This window comes from Biomphalaria glabrata, chromosome 15 (genome assembly GCF_947242115.1).
Source record: "Biomphalaria glabrata chromosome 15, xgBioGlab47.1, whole genome shotgun sequence".
NCBI classification, from domain to species: domain Eukaryota; kingdom Metazoa; phylum Mollusca; class Gastropoda; family Planorbidae; genus Biomphalaria; species Biomphalaria glabrata.
In genome coordinates this window covers 26,358,877-26,380,897 of record NC_074725.1, presented here as the reverse complement: position 1 = coordinate 26,380,897, position 22,021 = coordinate 26,358,877, and the positions used below count along the sequence as shown (strand labels likewise).

The window sequence follows — 22,021 nt, the reverse complement described above, 5'->3', positions numbered from 1 at the left end:
GTTTTTGTAGGTATCAAAGGACATAATACGTGTTTTTGTAGGTATCAACGGACATAATACGTGTTTTTGTAGGTATCAAAGGACATAATACGTGTTTTTGTAGGTATCAAAGGACATAATACGTGTTTTTGTAGGTATCAAAGGACATAATACGTGTTTTTGTAGGTATCAACGGACATAATACGTGTTTTTGTAGGTATCAAAGGACATAATACGTGTTTTTGTAGGTATCAAAGGACATAATACGTGTTTTTGTAGGTATCAAAGGACATAATACGTGTTTTTGTAGGTATCAAAGGACATAATACGTGTTTTTGTAGGTATCAAAGGACATAATACGTGTTTTTGTAGGTATCAACGGACATAATACGTGTTTTTGTAGGTATCAAAGGACATAATACGTGTTTTTGTAGGTATCAAAGGACATAATACGTGTTTTTGTAGGTATCAAAGGACATAATACGTGTTTTTGTAGGTATCAACGGACATAATACGTGTTTTTGTAGGTATCAACGGACATAATACGTGTTTTTGTAGGTATCAACGGACATAATACGTGTTTTTGTAGGTATCAAAGGACATAATACGTGTTTTTGTAGGTATCAAAGGACATAATACGTGTTTTTGTAGGTATCAAAGGACATAATACGTGTTTTTGTAGGTATCAAAGGACATAATACGTGTTTTTGTAGGTATCAAAGGACATAATACGTGTTTTTGTAGGTATCAAAGGACATAATACGTGTTTTTGTAGGTATCAAAGGACATAATACGTGTTTTTGTAGGTATCAAAGGACATTACATATGTAGGTGCCGATATCGCAAAACATTATATATGTTAGTGCAGATATCAAAAGACATTATATATGTAATTCCAGATATCAAAGGACATAACATATGTTAGTGCAGTAATAAAGAAACGATATATGTTAGTGCAGTGTAGCATATCAAAGGACATTATATAAGTTAGTGCAGATATCCTGCTATATATTCTGCTCTAGACTTTATTGGATTTCTTTTCAATGCTTCTAAGCTCACTACAAAAATGTCATATGACAATCGAATTAATAAAAAGACCTCCTTTAACTGTGACCAAGATATGCCATTTCAGATAAGATTTTTAACTTGCTCTAAATAGCACTACTCACCAATTTGTTTATCCTGTGTCTCTAGAAGAAAAAATGAAAAAAAAAATAATTAGTGGAATTATACAACATAAAGTAACTAACTAACAAATACTTTCGCGAAGCTTCATTGACTTGTTTTGATTTAAGATGTTCTGATTTATCTGTAAAAATGAGGAATATTACAAACTAGCGGAAGTGATGGGTGGGAAAGTTTAAACCAACATGACGACACTCACACAAACTATGTAAGAATATTAAGCAACTAAAAACATTCTTCATTGCAAGAAAAATCTCATTCTGAACAAGTATAAAAAATGACCTCGCAATTAGGGTTGCACCAGACAGTACTTTATGATATTCAGCTGGAGCCGGATAAGGCCGGATATGATATCCGGCTGGAGCCGGATACCTATATGTCTGTAAATACAATTTTGTTACTTAACATTGTGCAAAGCTTCTAAATAACATACACATATTCATATTAGATTTGTGTCCTTTTATTTACGTAATTGTTTTAAACTCTGTTACTGATTGATGAATTAAAGCTTGACAGTATTTATAAACAGATAAGCCTATCACAAACTAATCTGTGTAACAGGAGTGTGTGTGTGTGTTTGAGGCAACCAACTTTAAAGAGGTGTGTGGGTTGTTCAATGTAGAACTTTTAATGTATATTTAATAAAGTAAATCTCTTAAAGGTAAAGTACAATCTGGGTTGTATAGCGGGTATATGCATGCATTTCAGACCATCATCAGACTTTTATTTTAAAGACCACTGATCGCTTCATCTCCTGTCGTCTACGGATTGATACTGATAGTGGCTGTTAGTTTATAGTTGAAATCTGAAGCGTAATAGGTCAATATTTAGTGGTTTAGATTAATTCATTATCGGCAAACGATATTTTATTAACAATATTAAATACACATATTTATAGCTTCAAAGATTCAACCTTAGATGCTGACAAAGCGTATATTGTATATTAGTCTGTAGGCTTATTATTGAAATATAGGTCTAGATCTACAGTTATATAGATCTAAGTGCATTAGGAAAATCAACTATAAAAAGAAAAAAATCATCCACACATTCCCCACCCAATACGTAAATAGACTGTGTGTCCGGCCAATTTTAACAATCTGGTTAGATAGATGTACACATGTAAGCCTAGTGTGTATAGACGACGATGGTGTGTACTTTTCTTGTGCATGCGCAATAGTGTTAGTTATATTTTTAAGTGATCATGCCAGAAAATAACACATTGGTAGGTTTGTCGAGCATGAAATATAGTCATATTTATAGACTCGTGGTTTGTATAGCAAAAGGTCACTCGTGTAGGTGTGTGTTCTATAGCCCAGCCTCCTAATCGAGATTTATCTCGTAGTAAACAAAACTCGGCAACCGTGTAGAGGTGTGGCTTGTAGTTCAGCCCCATAGAGGAAATTTTTCTCCAAGTTAGCAAACTTATTACCCCGGTTACCCGTGAAGAGGAGTGGCTTGAAGGCCAGCCACCTAAGTATGATTTACTACAATGTAAACAAACTCAGTCCCCTCTTAAGGTGTGATCTCAAGATCGTGACATTATGTCCTAACTGGTCACCTGTCTGGGGGACGCGGTGGCTGTGTGGTTAAGCGCTCGGCTTCTGAACCTGAGGTCCTGGGTTCGAATCTCGGTGAATGCTGGGATTTTGAATTTCTAGATTTATAGGGCGTCCCTGAGTCCACCCAACTCTAATGGGTACCTGACTTTTGTTGGGGAAAGTAAAGGCGGTTGGTCTTGTGCTGGCCACATGGCACCCTGCTCGTTAACCGTTAACAGATGACCTTAACATCATCTGCCCCATAGATCGTTAGGTCTGACAGGGAAACTTTACTTTACTTTTACTTTGGTCACCTGTCTATCAATGACCTCAATGTAATGGACTAAACAAATTAAAGAGGGTGGGACTTGTTGATCTCTACCTCTGGAGATATACCCGTACAGCTAGACAGACTGTGACGAGATGTTTTATTAGTTATTATTTGGCTTGTTTGTTTAGGTCTAGGGGAAATTTGATTAATTTATCCCACTCACATATAAGATTTTGTACAGGCACACCGCAACTAACAGTAAGAACAGACCGATATTATACATTTATAAATAAAATAATTTAATAAATGAAAGTTTACAAAAGATAAATGATCAAATAAAATTATAATTAAGAAATGAAATGAAGGTGCTAATATGTAACATAACTGCTCATCATGGATTGCTAATTATTGAGTGATTGGAAGAGAAGAATGTTCCTATGTCTGGCTACTTATTTCTCTTAGCTGCTAGCCCGTGGGTCGTCTTCTGGCTGTCGTAGGACTGGCACTCAGAAGGATGAGTCATCCGGCTCTGTCTTAGGACGTCGGCTCGGGATATTCTCTATGCTGTAGGCAAACTGGCTCTAGGGTGAGGCCGCTGCCTGTTTAGCAGTAGAGATGGTTGGTGCTGCAGACTAAGTTGTAGTGGGACGATCTCTCAGCTGTGATCTCTAGCTCGTAGAGAGCCGTGCTAACACAACACCAGTTTATCTTCTGCTGCGAAGGTTGCTCTAATCAGTCCGCATTAGGCAATAACTATTGGGCAGTGGACAGTTTGGGCCGGGTACTGGGCAGATGCTACTGGGCAGTATAAGGCACTGTGGACACTGGGCAATATTTTAAGGCCAAGGACAGTAGGCAATGCTTTCTTGCTAACAGGTATATAATTGAGGGGGGGGGTATCTGGTGTGGTCTGCTCCGGTTACAGCTTTGGGTGGAGATCTGGTAGTTATAGCAGTCGGGTGTAGCAATCGTGTGTAGCAACCAGGCCGTTTGTCCCTAATGAAACCTCACAACTAAACTTCCTAACAGAGGAGACTGAATGAATCCTAGCGGGCCTAACCTAGAATGCTTTGGTCTCTCTCTATATATAGGGGCATTTTGTTTAACGGGTGGGGAAGATAGCTAGCTGATTTTCTCACATGTATCGATGTACCGGAGATGTCAGGCGTCAGGTCAGATTTATGGTCAATATTCGTAGCCTACCGTGAGAGTAAAGACTAAGGCGAATTTGTATCTGTCCAGCCCGAGTGCAATGCTATTCTTAGAGCGATGCATATTCTGCGGGAGGGGGGGGGGATAGGTGTGAAAAGTTATTAGGCCGCGGCGTGTAGCGGCGTGCAGCGGTCAATAATTAAAAGTTAGCCCTAGAGAGGCTAGTTAATGTTTTACGTCGAGATTCGTCCCGTGAGAAACGTGCGAGGGGAGATAAATTCTATAAGAATTTAGTTGTGGATGGACAAGAAAATAATTGTTTTAAGTTAAAAAGAAAAGTTTCTCACGGTTTGCTGGGAAAAACTCAAATGAACTTTTGCATGCAAGTTTCGTATCGTCACACAGACGTCTGGTCACCGTGACGTAGTTAAGGATTATAACATGCTAACTAACCCAATAAAAGGTCAAGACAACGTAAAACATGTGCCATCTATTGCTGCTATGTATGTAATGGCATTTATAATGTAAAGTTTCAAAACGGCCGAATATTCCACCGGAGTCGGAGCTACTATCTGGCGCATCCCCAATCGCAATACAATAAAAGAAGCAAAAACTACAGAGGACATAAATAGAGAAACAATGGGAATGGAAGTTATTTGATCAATCTGCATAATGTTGATGCACATATAAATTGTTCAAGATATGAGAACAGATCACAATATGGAAGAAAGTATAACATTGACACAAATCTATCTATCTATCTATCTATCTATCTATCTATCTATCTATCTATCTATCTATCTATCTATCTATCTATCTATCTATCTATCTATCTATCTATCTATCTATCTATCTATCATGGGTGGACTGACTATATGGGCATTTGGGTTAGGGTTAGGTGAGCCGGTACTCAAATGGGCCGGTAACTATCTATCTATCTATCTATCTATCTATCTATCTATCTATCTATCTATCTATCTATCTATCTATCTATCTATCTATCTATCTATCTGTCTATCTATCTATCTATCTATCTGTCTATCGTCTGTCTGTCTTTCTTAGATTGATATGCCTTAAAATCAGCACTAAAAAATTAAATTGAAAAGTGATGCTTTATTTGTATTCCTGGGTTAGGAAGGGGATCACGTGACAAAAGAAATTGTAATTAGGATGCTTGACACAATAAGTGGACTCTAAATTAACGGTATCTAGTGAAAGAAAGAGACATTTTTTTTTTTGATCAAATTGAATCTTTTTTATTCAAAGAACTGTAACCTAAAGTCAGACTATAAATAGACATTCAAAAGGCAAGATAGACTATATTCAACGATGCACTAATCACATCCATACCGTAAGGATAAACTCAGTTTATCTTTTCAATTCAAGACACAGAAGTATTCTAGGTCCGGGGTCGGCAACCTGTGACTCGCGAGCCACATGCGGCTCTTTGGGTGTGAAGCTGCGGCTCTTTAGTTCCATACGCAAATATTATTTATTTTATCGAAACATTTTTTCAAATAGTTCTGAATATTTTAACGAGAATTAGGCACTGATTATGTCTCTTAGCCACTTATACTCGCTTTACACCACACCCCTCCCCCATTACACACGTTGTTACTGTTGTCAGTCGTCGGAAGCTCTCGGCCGTCGTCGGATGTAGGTTTTAATTCGCTTTCGACGCAAGACGAATTAACATCTTCACCAAGTGCTTTGGCTGTTACGAATAGTTTGTTGTTTCAAGTCAATGAGTTAGAAGCGATTTGATCTTCTCAAAGTTAGAAGCAATGTACAAGTAATGCTAATATGGCGAGCTTTGCGGTACCACTAGAAATTGCGGGAAAAGGCAAACCATTTATAGATGATGAGTATGTGAAAGACTGCTTCATATGTGCATATGAAGAACTGATTCATGATTTTAAAAGCAAACCAGAAATTTTGAAAAACAAAATCAAAGATTTGCCACTATCCGCTTAAACAGAACAAGATAGAATAGTTCAATTGTCTTCAAATGTAACATATTTGCAGGTGGAAGATATCCAACTTTCTTCTGTCTTATCACATGCTATTGATGAGTCTTGCGACATAAATACGCGGCACAAGTTGTCCATTTTGTCAGGTATATGTCTTCCCAAAGGTCCAAAAGAAGAAACTCTAGGATTGCTACCACTCTCGTGACAAACAAGAAGAGAAAATATAGCGCATGCCGTGCAAAAATACCTTGAAGACATTAAGATCGCTTTAAAAAAAATCGTTTCAATAACATCTGATGGAGCCAAATGTATGACAGGAAAAAATAAAGGGGCAAAAACGATTCTTCGGAGCTAAATAAACCGCGAAATTCTTACGTTTCACTGCATAATAAACCAAACCAAGAAGCGCTTTGTGCCCAAACATTTTCGGCCGAAATAGTTGAGGTCATAAATTTGGTCATCAAGATTGTTAACAGCATGTTGTCAAAAGCACTCTACCGTCGTCAGTTTAAAGACTTCTTAAAGGAAATGGAGACTCAGTATCCCGACCTCCTTCTTCCCATCAAAGTGCGATGGCTTTCCAAAGGTTGAAACGTTTGGCTTTGTGCTTGAATGAAATAAATGCATTCCTAAATGATAAAGGCATTAATCACCCTGAATTAGAGAACGACAATGGTTGCAAGCAGTTGGATATAGCATCGAAATTAAATGAGCTGAATCTAAGGAAAGTAAAACCCAGCCGAAATGTTTTGTTTTGAAGTAAAGAAAATTTTTGCAAAAGATATTCAGAGCAGCAAGTTACTTCATTTTCAATGTCTAAAGCAGTATCGCGATAAAATCAGTGCTACTTTTGACATGAATTACTTCAGCACAGTTATAAAAAAATCTAAGATGAATTTCTTGATAAATTTGAGCAGTTCAAAACCAACAAAACTATTCTAGCATTCCTGGTACACCATTTCAACACAAATAGTAACGAAATTCACATTAATCCATCTGAAATTGAGACTGGATCTCTAGAAATGAAATTGCTCGATTTAAAAAGTAAAGTTTTGTAGGGTGGAAAATTTAGAGTTGAAAATCAAGTTGGAAGAGTTGGAGGTCCAGACATGTGTGTACGTAACGCAACAAAAGTGGACAGCTTTCAAAGAAATGCCGCGAGTTGATGAGTTGAATAGTCTTCCAGATTGCTACATCTATGGATCATGCAAGAAAACGTTCTCTTGTGTAAATATAATTAATAGTAAAGTAAGAAGCCAACTTAGAAATGAAAATTTAGAGTCGTGTTTGAAACTAAAAACAACAAGCTATGAGCCTAATCTATCCAAACTTTCTAAAACCTTGCAAAGCCATCGCTCCAATTAAATTGGTTTGCTCAATTGTTTGTTAGTGAAGTTCAAGTAAGTGTTGTAAGTAAATTTTAAACTGCTTTAGTTGTTACCGAATTAAAAATAAATATCTAATAACGCCATATATATTATCTAATTTGTAGTGAAAAACACTATATATATAGGAATAAAAAGTTTAAAAAGAGTGTGTGAGTAGGCCCTACTATTTATTGTTGGCAAAAAAAAAATGTGGCTCTTTAAAAACTTTAAAATTTGGTAAATTCTAATTTTTGGCTCTTCCGACTCGAAAGGTTGCCGACCCCTGTTCTAGGTCAATCTCAAGACTTTTGTGTCGAGAAACAACTTTAAGCCTAAGGCCGTGGGCTGCAGACGTTAATCGCGTGATTTAAAATTATGTTAACTAGAAAAAAAAATCAAATAGTCTGCTCGGAGACAGTACATCCGGTACTCAGTGTTCACGTTTGCTTCAACAAACAGTGTATCGAGGGGAGAGGGGGCGTTATCTTTGATAGATTCTAATGTAACCGCGAGTAAGACCATCAGGCTTATGAAACTGAGTTATGAAGAGACTGAGAGAGCAAATGACGCGAGTTACTCAGAAGTGAGCTGTACTTTGTTCTACTTGATAGAAATCCTGTCTCTCTACATACACCAACACTGGAATGGAAAGTTCATTTAAAAAAAACGTTTGTTCAAGTTTTGTTCAAATTCTGTATGATAAGCCTATGTTTGCGCCTATATCAGTTTTGTTGAACTACCTATTTGACGCTACAACCCCAACAATCAACCTGTCAACATTTTGTTATAGAGTCACGTGTCCTACACTGACCTGGCCTGATGACGCAAAGCATCGGTTATAAATAATCAATACATTGCACTGTTCACATTAATTAAAAAAAAAACAACAACTTTTTAAAATCACTGACATGTTGTTGAAGCCAAGAATATTGTTATCTCCATTCATGTACTCTTTGAAACTAGACTCAGAAACACAGACACAAATTTTCTTTTCATCATTTGTTTGATTTGTTAATAAAAACACTTCGAGAAATCTTTTCTTTTTTTTTTTTTTTAAATTCCTACTCTCACCTTGCTACTGTCTATCTAGCTGTTCAGTCTAATTGGACATTTCTCGAAAACGGCTTTAATGATTTTTTTTTAAATTTGACAGTTAGTGTATACCTTTAGGAATATGATGTCAAAGAGCCAGTGCCGCTGTAATACCGAAGGCTGATATAGTGGTAGGTTACATTTACAAAACTGTACATACATAAAAATTAATATAATAATCAAAAAGTAAATATATTTCATAAAACTTTAGGTAAGCGATACTAAGCGAAGAGTAGAGAAAGTTATTTCAAGACTAAACCAGAAAGAGACGGGTGCTTATTTCCGCCCTTAATTCCCCTCCAGCGCAATAGATTAACCGATTCAGAGTTGTCTTTTTTAAATTGTGCAACTTGACAGAGATGTTTGCGCAGATAAAGGTCAAAACCAAAACGGAAGTTGACAATCTGCATCCATATTTTATGCTGACCTAGTCCGTTCTGGTACAGTTTTTGTAGGAGAGCATCGGATTTAATAACCATAAACACTTTAAACATTAAATACCAATTTACTTTCACGAGAGCAGCATTCATCATTTCATTGGATTTTGTTTGTGACGATTAGAATCTCCAGTTTTCTGGCGGACATCCCGAACTGCATAGGGAACTCATCAATTACTTCCTAAAACTATAAGTGCAGCTGACAAACGACTTTCAACGTGACGGAAACAAAAAGTTCAAACCTTAGAACAAACTCTTTCGTCCTTGCACTTACACACAGATTTGTCATGTAACAATACATTACAACATGGGCGTAGCCAGGATTCTTTTTCGGAGGAGGGTTGGGGGGGATTTCGCCCTCCCCCGACAATATATATATATATATATATATATATATATATGTGTGTGTGTGTACATAATTAATCTTTATTACATTCATACCCTAGAATAGGCTCTTCCTGGAGTAGAAAAATTGTAGACTCTCCGCCCTTTGCCAGCAAGGGGGTCTGGGGGAGCGATTTGAGCCAAGTACTATTTTATTTGAAAGCCAACAAAATGCATATTCTGAGGTCTCTACAGTGCATTATCCTGCTATTAAATAGTTTATTTTAAAAAACCTAATCTGCTATTCTTACTGACTTAGATTCTCCCTGGCCATTCGGCGCATTTGGCGGCAAGCTTCTTCCACAAAAATGTCACTGGTAATGTCTAAAGCCTCTTTCCACTTGACGCTACAATCCCAACAATCATGAAAGTGTGGCAACAAGTTGTACTAGGATGTCGCTGTTTGCGCTTTCCTGGTAATGACCTCCATGTCATCGCAACTCTTACTATGCGTAATTTTGTTGGAGAACATGTCCCGCAAACCTCATGCGACGCTCTGTTACAACCTTACTAAGGGGTCTTCTCCCAGTTCGGCATATGATTTCCTTGATTGTGACCCATTCTCTATAACTGACTCCTAAAATCCGTCCTAGCCATCTTTGTTGAGCCACATTTAGTCTTTTTCAATTTCGGCAGATGACTATTTACTGTACTTTATTAATGGAGCCCAGCCACTGGTAGTAATTTGTAACCTCTCTTGTCTACGCTCTTGAAATTAGATGACTGTAGTTTTCTTTAGATTTTATATCGAAAAGGGAAGTTTTATCGTCAAAATCATCTGTTAGGGGGTTTTAAACTAAAAGATCTCTAGATTTCTTTTAACAAATTCAAAACCCCCTTAGCTACGCTCATAGAATCTGGTGACTATAGTTTGCTTTAGAATAATATTGAAAAGAGAGTTTTTCAACCTCAAAACTCTATGTATTTTAAACTCAAAACCATCAGGAGGGGTTTTAAACTTAAAAAAAGTCCTCTGGAGGAGGGGATTTTTATTCAAAACCCCCCTTGACTTGGTTACGCTCATAGAATTTTATTGTGTAATTTTCTTTTTTTTTTATATTGAAGAGATATTTTTTAGCATCAAACCCCTGAAGGGGGGTTTAAACTCCAAAACCCTTTGGCTACGCTCAGATAATTATTTGTGTGTCATTTGCTTTTTTTTTATATTGAAGAGGTATTTTTTAGCTGCAAACGCCGCTGGAGAGGGGTGGGGGGTTAAATACAAAAATAAACTCTTGGCTACCCTCAAAGAATCTGGTGATTGATGAATGGATAGTCTTATATTGAAGATTGGGTTTTATCGTTAATTTCGGAGGGGTTTTTAAAATCAAAATCTTCCTTACCTATGCTCTTGGAATATGGGTTTTTTGTCGTTTGCAATATTTTTTTGTTTTGTTTTTAGATGAGGGGGATTTAACTGCAAAGCCCCCTTGGCTGCGCTGTAGCACGTGATGGTTTAATATTAAAATCTTACATAAAATAAACAAAATCGAAGCAAAAAATCAGACACTAAATTCCGATCCCCCCCTGGGGGAGATTTAATTTCGGGGGGGGGGGGGTGAAACCCAACCCGCCCTTGCCAGGCTACGCCCATGCACTACAATATATATCAATCTAACTAGAAATTAATTTTTTAAAAATATTATCACCATTAAATGCTTTTTCCAACTTTTTTTTTTTAGACCTTGCCAGTTTTTCTTTGTGTTTCTTTAATAGCTCTTTGATTCATCCAATCAGGGTAGTGACCATGTTCATTTTACTTGGTTTTATTAGCGGCCCCCGAAAGGGGAAAAGACGCTATTAGTTTTGTGCGAAATGTCTGTCCGTCTGTCCGTCCGTCCCGTTTAGATCTCGTAAACTAGAAGAGATATTGAAAATCCGACTTCACAATATTTTAGACCATTCAAAGTTCTGATGCAACGGCTACTTTTTGTTTTCCTGAAAGCGAAAATTCTAATTTTTAAAATCAATTATGCAAGCAGTTTTTTATAAGAAAAAGCTAATTAGTATGCATTATTTGTTAGACCTAATTTAAAACAAATAGTAATCTTATAAACTGCATTTTCGTGAACATGTTCTCTATAGAGCGTGAATTTTTTTTTTTTTTTTTCTTTTTTTTTTTTTTTTGAGGATTCGATATGAGAAACAATTCAACAATTTGAAACAATTTTCAAAACAATTAACTTATTTAGTTCGAACCGAGGGTCCCGGGTTCGAATCCTGGTGAAGACTGGGATTTTTAACTTCTGAGTCTACCCAGCTCTAATGGGTACCTGACATTAGTTGGGGAAAAGCAAAGGCGGTTAGTCGTTGTGCTGGCAACATGACACCCTCGTTAACCGTAGGCCACAAAAACAGATGAACTTTACATCATCTGCCCTATAGACCACAAACTAGTTAGGCCAGGTTCACATCTAACTTTACATTCACTTTCACGTATCCTTTGATCTGCGGGACGGTTGGGGCACTACACAAGATCTGTTAACCTTCTTTCTCCATTCTTATCTCTCATTGGTCTTTGATATAATTTCATTCGGATGTTCTTTCTGAAAATATTGAAGCCTACCTGGGTGGACCACTGGTCGTGCGGTTTGCGCTCTGGACTGTCGTTTGGATTTATCGACGATCGAAGATTCAAACCCTGCCTGCTCCCATCCCCCGTCGTCCTGCGGGAGGTTTGGACTAGGAAGTAAACTATCTTCAACTCTGAAGGATTATCCGAATTATGTAAAACATTTTACTTCGGGGGCCGATTTTGAGTTTGTGTTTCCACACAAACTGTCTTTTGTAACCTTGTTATTATAGGAAACAACAGGCTTATCAACATCCACAGTAGCACCTTCATGTTTATTACTGTCTTGTTCAACTTTTAAGTCTTTAACAGTTCTTGTTGTCACTAACTCACTGAGAACTGAAGAATGAGAAACTACTTTTTTTTTTCAAGACCTTTCTTTTCATAAAACTGCCTTTTCACGTTTTCCTTCTAAGTTTGTTTCGAATGCTTTTTGCCATAGTATATAACTATATACCTAGATCTAGGGAGAAAAAATCGCACAATAACCCACTTAAGTTGACTTGACTCTTGACAAAGTGACGAGCGTTATATATATCAATCTAACTAGAATTTAATCATGTAATTCTAGTAATTAGAAAATTTGAAAACCATCAAGAGATATAGTTTTAGTTCATTTTAAATTTCGTTAACACTCAGTGTATGTGGTGTAAAGGTCCAAGCATAAAATATTTTTTATTATCTGTATATATAATTCCCTACGTCAACCAAACATGAAAGACATCATGCACGCACGCCTACTCTCTAACCCTTCTCCCGCCCGCACCCGCACCTTCCTCGTTCTGCAGGCATACGCACACAGTCGTTTGCCCTAACCCACCCCAATTGTACCACTGCGTCTTTCAGGAAGTGTTCACCCGTCACTAAATAGCGGCGTATGCTACGCCGCGGGTCGGCTAGTTAATACTAAATTGCTACTACTGCAGCTAGATCTACAAATCTTACCATTATGATAGTATTCAAACCACAGTCGATTGGCCTATTATGGTATAATATTTTCTATCGCTTAGTGTGGGTTTCTAATTAATTAATAAAATGGTCATACAATCCTCTACTATTTTGTAACTCATTATAACCACGCTAACAAGTTTCTAAACGTCTTTGGTTTAAAACAACAGAATAAACAGCAAGAAAGAAAAAAGAAAGATAAATTTACCATTTTCACATGACCAAAATGTACTGATACTTAATGTTAGCAAGTCACAAAAACAACAACCAAAGAAAAAAACAACTTGTTAAATCAAAAGCTCATCTAAGGGGAAATAACCGCTAATTACTGCCATTTATCTGAAAATTACATGGTTTAGCTCTCTTTCTGTTATATAAAAAACAATGAATTAATTGGTACTAAATGATTAACTAGCTGATTAATTAGCGACTCCGAAAGGGGAAAAGACGCTATTTATTTTGTGTGGCAAGTCTGTCCGTCTGTCCGTCTGTCCCGTTTAGATCTCAGAAACTAGAAGAGAAAATGAAAATCGGACTTCATGATATTTTAGATTATTCAAAGTTCTGATGCAACGGCTACTTTTTTTTCCGAAAGTAAACCATCTAATTTTTAAAATTATACCCGCAAGCAGATTTTTCAAAAAATTACACCACTTTTCACTAAAAAAAACTTCAGGGGAAGTAACTTTTTTTTAAAAAGGTCATGGACTTGTTCATTAATAACTCTGTTGATATTTTTGTAAATCGGCCTTGTCGTTTATATATTTCTAATTGTATTTATGAGTATATTTACATGTTGGCAGCGGAAACACGTTAGTTAAGTAAGAACTGTATTAGGTTTCATTTAAGACAGCAGAGTAGATCTTGTCTTATTAAATAATGCCAGAAATTTTGTTAAATCCACCAACAAAGTTCAATGTGGTAGACGATATTATTTCCGAACATTACCGGATATGGAGAAGACAGATTGAGATTTACCTCCTAGCGTCAGGCGCTGACCAGAAACATAAATGTCAGGAAAGGCCATTATACTTCATTGTGTAGGAGCCCAGGCTCAAGAAGTATGTGATCATTTTATTTATGAAGACAATGAAGATAGCAATGATCCAGACATTTTGTTACAAAAACTACATGAATACTGTCATCCAAGGAAGAACGAAGTACTTGAAGCTTCTAGGTTCTGGAATATGACTCGTATCTCTTCATATGATTTGTTTATAACAAGTTTGAGAACACAGGCTGAGAAGTGCAATTTTAAAGACAAAGACCGAATGATAAGAGATAAACTCGTCTTTTCTGCTAATCAACGTCTACAAGAGAAGCTACTAATGTGTTCAGATTTGACACTAGAAAAAGCTATAGAAATATGCCAAGTCTACGAACAAACGTCCAACAGTCTCAAGGAAATGAATAAAGAGTCTAGTTAAAACCGATTATGTTCTGAAGCTTGAAAAAGCAGATGACCACAAAGCTCCACAAAGAAAGTTTACCAAAGATTGCAGATTTTGTGGAGGCCGACATGAATTTAGCAGAAAGACATGCCCGGCTTGGGGAAAAACTTGTTTCAACTGTCAAATGATTAACCACTTTGCAGTGAAATGCAAGTCACAGGAGATTAACTCTAAGAAGAAGTTATCTACGTCTAATCAAGACACTTGTATCAACCCTATAACAGGTAGTTGTAGATCGTCGTTGAAACGTTTCAGAGAACTAAATACAGTAAACGTCAAGAAACTAGATGCTGTGGCAAATATCATGTCCATAGAACTACTGTTTGTCCAGCTCGAGGTCAAGAATGCTATACGGGCAATAGACTGGATCATTTTTCGCCCCAGTGTAAGAGTGAACATGTTGCTGTGAAGAATATGAAAAGATTGCGACAGAACTCTGGTAGAAATGAAGATGGTTCAGAAACAGACCACAAGAAGGTACCACCACCGTGAATGGAAAGGAGACATTACATAAACCCAGGAGTCTGAGAGATGCTTTGATGATGAAGGAGAATCGCTGAAACACTGTGAACTACTTACGTGGCCATTCAGATGGATGGCTCTGCTGACTGTATTAACACATATAATACGATATTTTTTTAACTGTCATGTGTTTTTTTTTAAATCATGAGTAATATATGTGATATATATATATATATATATATATATATATATATATATATATATATATATATATATATATATATATATATATATATATATATAAATGTTTGTAAAAGGGGAAGATGTTAATATGTTGTTTATTTTATTAAGTATGGGCTCAGATCTATTATGTTATTTTTGTAGAGAAAGAAGGATGTTGATATATGATGTAATGTTATCATTGACATTGATAAATATAGACTGGCCAATTAAAGAGTTTTATGAAACGAAAATTTGTGACTTGCAATTTTGTGTAATTTATTATACATCATTTATGAGCAGTATAAAAGTTAAGTATTCATATCTATTTCAGCCACACACTCGTATATATTGTAAATAAGGAGGCAATGTAGTTTTGTTTAATCTCAAAGAATAAAGATCATGCAATTTTTCATAATTCGGAAATCCGAATACAATAGATATACATGTTTTCAAGTTACACGAAGTTACTTCCTTCGGCCAGTCTATATTTATCTAGTTCTATGAATGTTATGTGAGAGTTAGTTCCCTTAGCGGATTAGGATTGTGGGTTGCTGTTCGTTATCTAATATGGTGGAATAAAGCCTGTGTGTGTGTTTTGTAAATCGGTCTTGTTGTTTATCTATTTCTACTTGTATTTTTGAGTATATTAACAAACTCAAACTTCATTCATAGATTCGCGCATTGGTACAAAACATTTGCATCTAAGTTCACAATGGTAAATATATTTTCCGTCTATTAACTAACTCATTGAGTAGAATATACTGATTCAAATGTTGTTTTTTAAAAAGAATTTTGATACGAACTTCGTTTTAGTTATAAGTTTCAAAAATAACGAACTACAAGCGCAGTTTTGACATATCCTCATAATAGAGAGGCCTACGCATGACAGTGGACTGTCGTTCATATTTATCGATGGTCCAGGGTTCAAACCCTGCCCGCTCCCATCCCCCGTTGTCCTGCGGGAGGTTTGGACTAGGAAGTAATTATCTTCAACTCTGAAGGAACATCCGAAACATGTAAAACATTTTTTTACAAGTGATAGTCTAAATAAGACTAAATAGAGCCCAGGTCTACATAATTATAATACGAGTTCTAGTCTAGATATAGTAGATTCTCTATCAAGATTCTATACTAGATCTAGATATAAACTTAGATATAGACTTAGATCTAGATATAGACTTAGATCTAACTCTACATCTACAATGTATGCTTAGATCTAGTTCTAGACCTAGGCTTAGAAGTTGAATCTAGATTTAGATCTAAAACTAGGTCTAGTTCTAGCCAGATCTATGTCTAGTTTGTATGACAAATGGCAATATGGAGATATTAATTTTTCTTGCGAGGAGAAAGTCTTGTTGTCATTTGTCCACAATTGTAGCTTAAAGTAGGTCAGAAATCTATTTTTTTCGTGTTGCCAATTTATCTAATTTTGTTAGAAGAATAAATCTTTTTTAGTTTCTCTTTATTGCATGTTAACATGTTATTAATTTGGATGTATGGATAAGGTTAATAATTATTTAAAAAAAAATATAAGTGTACGCTAAATGAATATATGGAGATGCTGTGGCTGAAGGGTAAAGCACTTGGAACTGAAAGTCTTGTGTTCGAATCCTGGTGAAGACTCTAGGTGAACCACTTCGGGGGCCGATTATGAGTTTGTGTTTCACACAAACTGTCTGTGTAACCTTGTTTTTCGGATGGATTTATGTAGTGTTATCGACTATAAATAATTATACACAATTTCAACTTGATCCGAGAATGGGAAGTGGGATAAAAAATGTGTTAAAACTTAATATGGGGACTAAATCCATATATATATGAGGATGACTGAGTGATGTCCAGGAACATTGTTGATTAGCCCAGCTTTAAGTATATAGTGTTGGACATAAAAACATCAGAACAATAGGAACTCAAGCTGATGTGCCAGCTGGTAAACGCACCAACAACATCATTAACTAGGAACAATTTTGGGTCTTCGTTCATTGTAATGAACTTGAAAAAACTGATGTTGTTTTGACCACTCGCTTATGCTCCTATATCTGGGGCTATGACTGTAAAATTGATGAACTCCAGCGGTAAATGATCATGAACTATATACAACTTCTCAATAACATTGACTGCTCAACAGTAGTATACAGTCTGGACGTGGATGCGTTAACCTGTTTGTCTTGTGTGTTATTGTAAGTAAAAGTATAATCTAAAAGAAAAGGGACTCAAACCCACGTAGATACCTCTGCATTTTTGATGGCATTGTTTGTCTAAATCTAATGAACAAAATGCAACTGAGAAAACAAAAGTTCACTGAACATTCAAGAAAGTTCAATGACTAGCATTTTGATTTTTTTAAAAGTAGAAACATGTCATACGTATATATTAGGGGAGGTTATTCAACAATTGAATATGAGGTTATGACTGTTCTATCTAGAGGCGGCCACTAGTTTCAAACAAACATTTTATGTTTTCTAAAAGAGATGCTGTAGATTTGCATATTTAGAAAAAGTGTACAGTTTTCCGTTTATCATGTTTATGCTGAATTGTAAGGAATTATTCAAATGTTCAGCGACTTAAAAAAATATATTAATTGTTACAATGTAGAAGCGTATATACCCATTTTTTTTTATTGCATTCGGATTATCTAAACGCGTTACATTGCACCTTAACTTAGTGGTACTACTGTAAATATAATTAATTAATCTACAGAGGGGCCGCGATGGCAGAGTGGTAATACGCTTGGTTATTCTGGTTGGGATCCTGATGAAGAATAATATGTTAATTTTAGAACTTTTAAGAGCTCCAATTGTTACCAGATATTAGTTAAAAAGGCGACGAGTTGTTGTGCTGGTGTTTCTTTGATGGTCCATTGCATCAGTGGATTAAAGATTTTCTGACAGGAAGAGAACAAACTGTAATAATAAATGGCTCTAAATCAACACCAAAAACAGTAAACTCAGGTGTACCTCAAGGAACAGTCTTAGGTCCACTACTATTTTAATTTGCATAAACGATTTACCAAATTGCATTAGTTTATTTGCAGACGATTGCATAATATATAGAACAATAAAAACAACACAAGATACCGAAAATTTACAAAGAGAATTAGATGAATTACAGAAATGGGAATCAAATTGGAGCGTGTCTTTCAACCACTGGCGGATCCAGGGGGGGGGGGAGGTAGGGGCGATCGCCCCCCCCCCCCACTCGGCCGACCCCCCCCCAGGGGGGGGCGGACGAATTTTAGTATAGAATTCACACAATTTGGATACGAATTTATTACTATGTTAATAATATATACTAATTATTTATATTTCAACCTATTTTTTAGATTATTTCGCCCCCCCCCCTTTTCTAGTATTTTGGCCGACTTGGTAGGGTCGGGAGGGGGCGATGGCATCAATCCGCGCCCCACCCCCCCACCATAAACTTTCGAGTGGGGGGGGCGGTCCTATTTATTCGTAGAAATCACAAATTGCTAACAGAATCAATTAACTATCTATGTGATTAAAACTTGTTATTGGTATTTTAACCGGTCTTTATATTATGTCGTTCACATGTTGGCCGATTGGAAGGGGAGGAGAGAATACCTCTACTGCGCTTCCCATCTAAACCCTATGAGTGGGGGGGGCGGTCCTACTTTTATGGAGAAATCATAGTATGTGAACAAAATTAGTCGAATATCTATATAATATAAACAGGTGGAAGTGCGATACATGCAATCACCTTCTCACCATCGGACAAACCAATACTTTTTCTTTTTTATTATAGTAAAAAATTACAAAATTAAAATAACTCATTACTAATATAATTTATATATGCTATAAGTAAATTCTTATATCGAGTCGCCCAACCCCTATTCTTTAATGCAAAATGCAATCATTAGCAGAAATTATAAAAAGGAGCGAGGATTAATCGTTTTTATTTTACCGCCATTCCCCTTTCCAGAGAGAGTTTGTGTAATTTCACATGCATTTATCATAACTATTTTAAGAAAGACTTTGCTTGGGAAAAGTTATAATTCAAACGAAATTTTTCAATATAACAGTCACAGTTGAGATGAGTTCAAAAGCCAAATAATCTTTTCCTAGTCGACTTTTTCCAACCTTTACTCTATCTCATATTTTTCTAGTTAAATAAATTTAGGACTATATCTCACAATTTATGTTCGAATTTTATTGAATATTATTAATCGAATATTTTTTTTTCGGCGTCGATCCTCAAAGCCTTAATCTAAATATGTGGGGTATCTTATCTTTTCAAAGAACAAATCGGTTGTATTTGCAATGTATTAAAGGACTATAAATTCATATTAGAATATTTTTCCACATTATTAAATAGGTCCTTTATAATAGAATGAAAAATAAGCTGTAGATGTCAGCAGAATGCGTTTCAGCCTTGAAAAATTCAAGAAAACGCTTTTTGCGTCGGGGCGAAGCCCCGAACCCCACTGATAAATAATGAGCTGTAGATGTCAGGAGAATGCGTTTCAGCCGTGAAAAATGCAAGAAAACGCTTTTGGCGTCGGGGCGAAGCCCCGAACCCCACTAATAAGTAATGAGCTGTAGATGTCAGGAGAATGCGTTTCAGCTGAGAAAAATGCAAGAAACCGCTTTTGGCGTCGGGGCGAAGCCCCGAACCCCACTGTTAGCATATAAGCTGTAGATGTCAGGAGAATGCGTTTCAGCCGTGAATAATGCAAGAAAACGCTTTTGGCGTCGGCCGAACCCCACTGATAACATATGAGCTGTAGATGTCAGGAGAATGCGTTTCAGCCGTGAATAATGCAAGAAAACGCTTTTGGCGTCGGCCGAACCCCACTGATAAATAATGAGCTGTAGATGTCAGGAGAATGCGTTTCAGTCGTGAAAAATGCAAGAAACCGCTTTTGGCGTCGGCCGAACCCCACTGATAAATAATGAGCTGTAGATGTCAGGAGAATGCGTTTCAGCCGTGAATAATGCAAGAAAACGCTTTTGGCGTCGGCCGAACCCCACCACTAAGTAATGAGCTGTAGATGTCAGGAGAATGCGTTTCAGCTGTGAAAAATGCAAGAAACCGCTTTTGGCGTCGGGGCTTCGTCCCGAACCCCACTGATAACATATGAGCTGTAGATGTCAGGAGAATGCGTTTCTGCAGTGAAAAATGCAAGAAAACGCTTTTGGGTGTCGGGGCTTCGCCCCGAACCCCACTGAGTAAGCTTAAAGCGCTCTCCCAGACCCCCAAGTTTGCAAGAGAAAGGCCTCAACATGACTGTTTTTTTGTTCTTTTTTTTTTTCGCCGAACATTGAGAAACAGTCTTATTTTATTCTCATATATTGAATATATATATATATGCTGTTCGCACGTTTATGCATAGGGTTAGGGTTTACTGGGCATGGGTTAGGGTTTGGAAAAAAATCGCCCCCCCCACTCCAAAGTTCTGGATCCGCCAGTGCTTTCAACCCAGAAATATGTCAGTTATTAAGAGTAACAAAAAAGCTAAAACAAATTAATTCCACATATCTTATTCATGGTAAACCAGTAACACAGACTAAAAACGCAAAATACCTAGGTATTATAATAAATGAAAAACTGTCATGGAATCCCCATATTGATGAAACTATCAAACAATCAAACAAAGCATCAAGGTTTATTAAAACAAATTTCTATAAATCAAATAAGAACATAAAACTAAAATGTTATTTAACCTTGGTTAGGCCAATAATAGGATATGCATCCTCTGTTTGGGACCCCTCAACTCAAGAAAACATTAGGACACTGGAACAGACACAAAATAGATTCATAACAAACGAATATTCACATTTGACTAGAGTAACACCTTTAGTTAAATCACTAAATTTAGAAAGCCTTCAGGACAGAAGACGCAAAAGTAAAGTAGCAATTATACATAAAACATCGAACCATAATCTTCAAATACAAAAACATAATTTAATAAAATACTCAGCAAGACACAAAGATAAAGTCACATTTCTCATCCCATAAGCTAGGACTAATTTCTAAAAATACTCCTTCTTCCCTAGTGCAATTAGAGCATGGAATGGTTTGCCTGCGCTAGCCAGGAAAACCAGTGACTTTTCAGAATTTAAGTCATACGTTAATATGCATTACTGAATGCATGACGCGTAGGACGTAATCATCTTCTTTTTTGAAGTAACGTCTGTATTATATAAGATAAGATAAGAATAAATAAAACAAAGATGTGCATGTGTGTATTTTTTTCCTTATATTAAAACCTTTAGAAAGAGTGCTAATTTCATTGTTTCATTCTATTGACTTACAAAATAACGGACAACCTCACAGTAAAGTTTAAAATCACAGAAAATAAATTGATCTAAAGCACCACAATTAGATCTGGCATACAAAGACAAAATATGCTGGAGTGATAAGTAACACTGGACCTTTGTAACTAGTGTACGGGTATAATATGGCTCTCTGGTCGTGCGGTTTGCGCGCTGGACTGTCGTTCAGATTTATCGATCGTCCCGGGTTCAAACCCTGCCCGCTCCCATCCCCCATCGTCCTGCGGGAGGTGTGGAATAGGAAGTAATTATCTTCAACTCTGAAGGAACATCCGAAACATGTCAAACATTTTACAGACAAAACAATAGATCTACATACTTGACTGATCATGTCAATTTGTTACCTTTTTTGTTTGACCACTCAACACTATTGCGTATGCCCAAGGAAAACAACGCGTGATGGTCAACACCATCATCTGTACACACTACACTAGGACTACATGTGTAGGCTCACTACGTCTATTTGATCAGGTCGTTATAATCAGTCGAACATGCAGTCTATGTTATTTTCTTTTGGTATTGAGGGTGTGGATGATTTTCTTGTTTATTATAGTTGGTTTTCCTAATGCTCTTAGATCTATACAACTGTAGATCTAAACACAGATATCAATAATAGGCATACATACTACAATTAAATCTCTGCTTCAGCATCATGTAAGGTTCAAGCTATAAATAGGTACAATTGGTGTTCCTGCTGT

At 36.5% G+C, this 22,021-nt stretch overlaps 1 protein-coding gene across 2 annotated transcripts in view; it reads right to left on the bottom strand.

Annotated features, from left to right (window-relative positions):
* LOC106063671 (uncharacterized) overlaps positions 1-22,021 on the bottom strand; it is a 71,034-nt gene that overhangs the window by 10,300 nt on the left and 38,713 nt on the right. For both annotated transcript variants that reach the window (XM_056012744.1, XM_056012745.1), the window contains one exon: positions 1,149-1,169. In XM_056012744.1, coding sequence (XP_055868719.1) covers positions 1,149-1,169 — 21 coding nt within the window. The remainder of the gene's footprint in view (positions 1-1,148; positions 1,170-22,021) is intronic.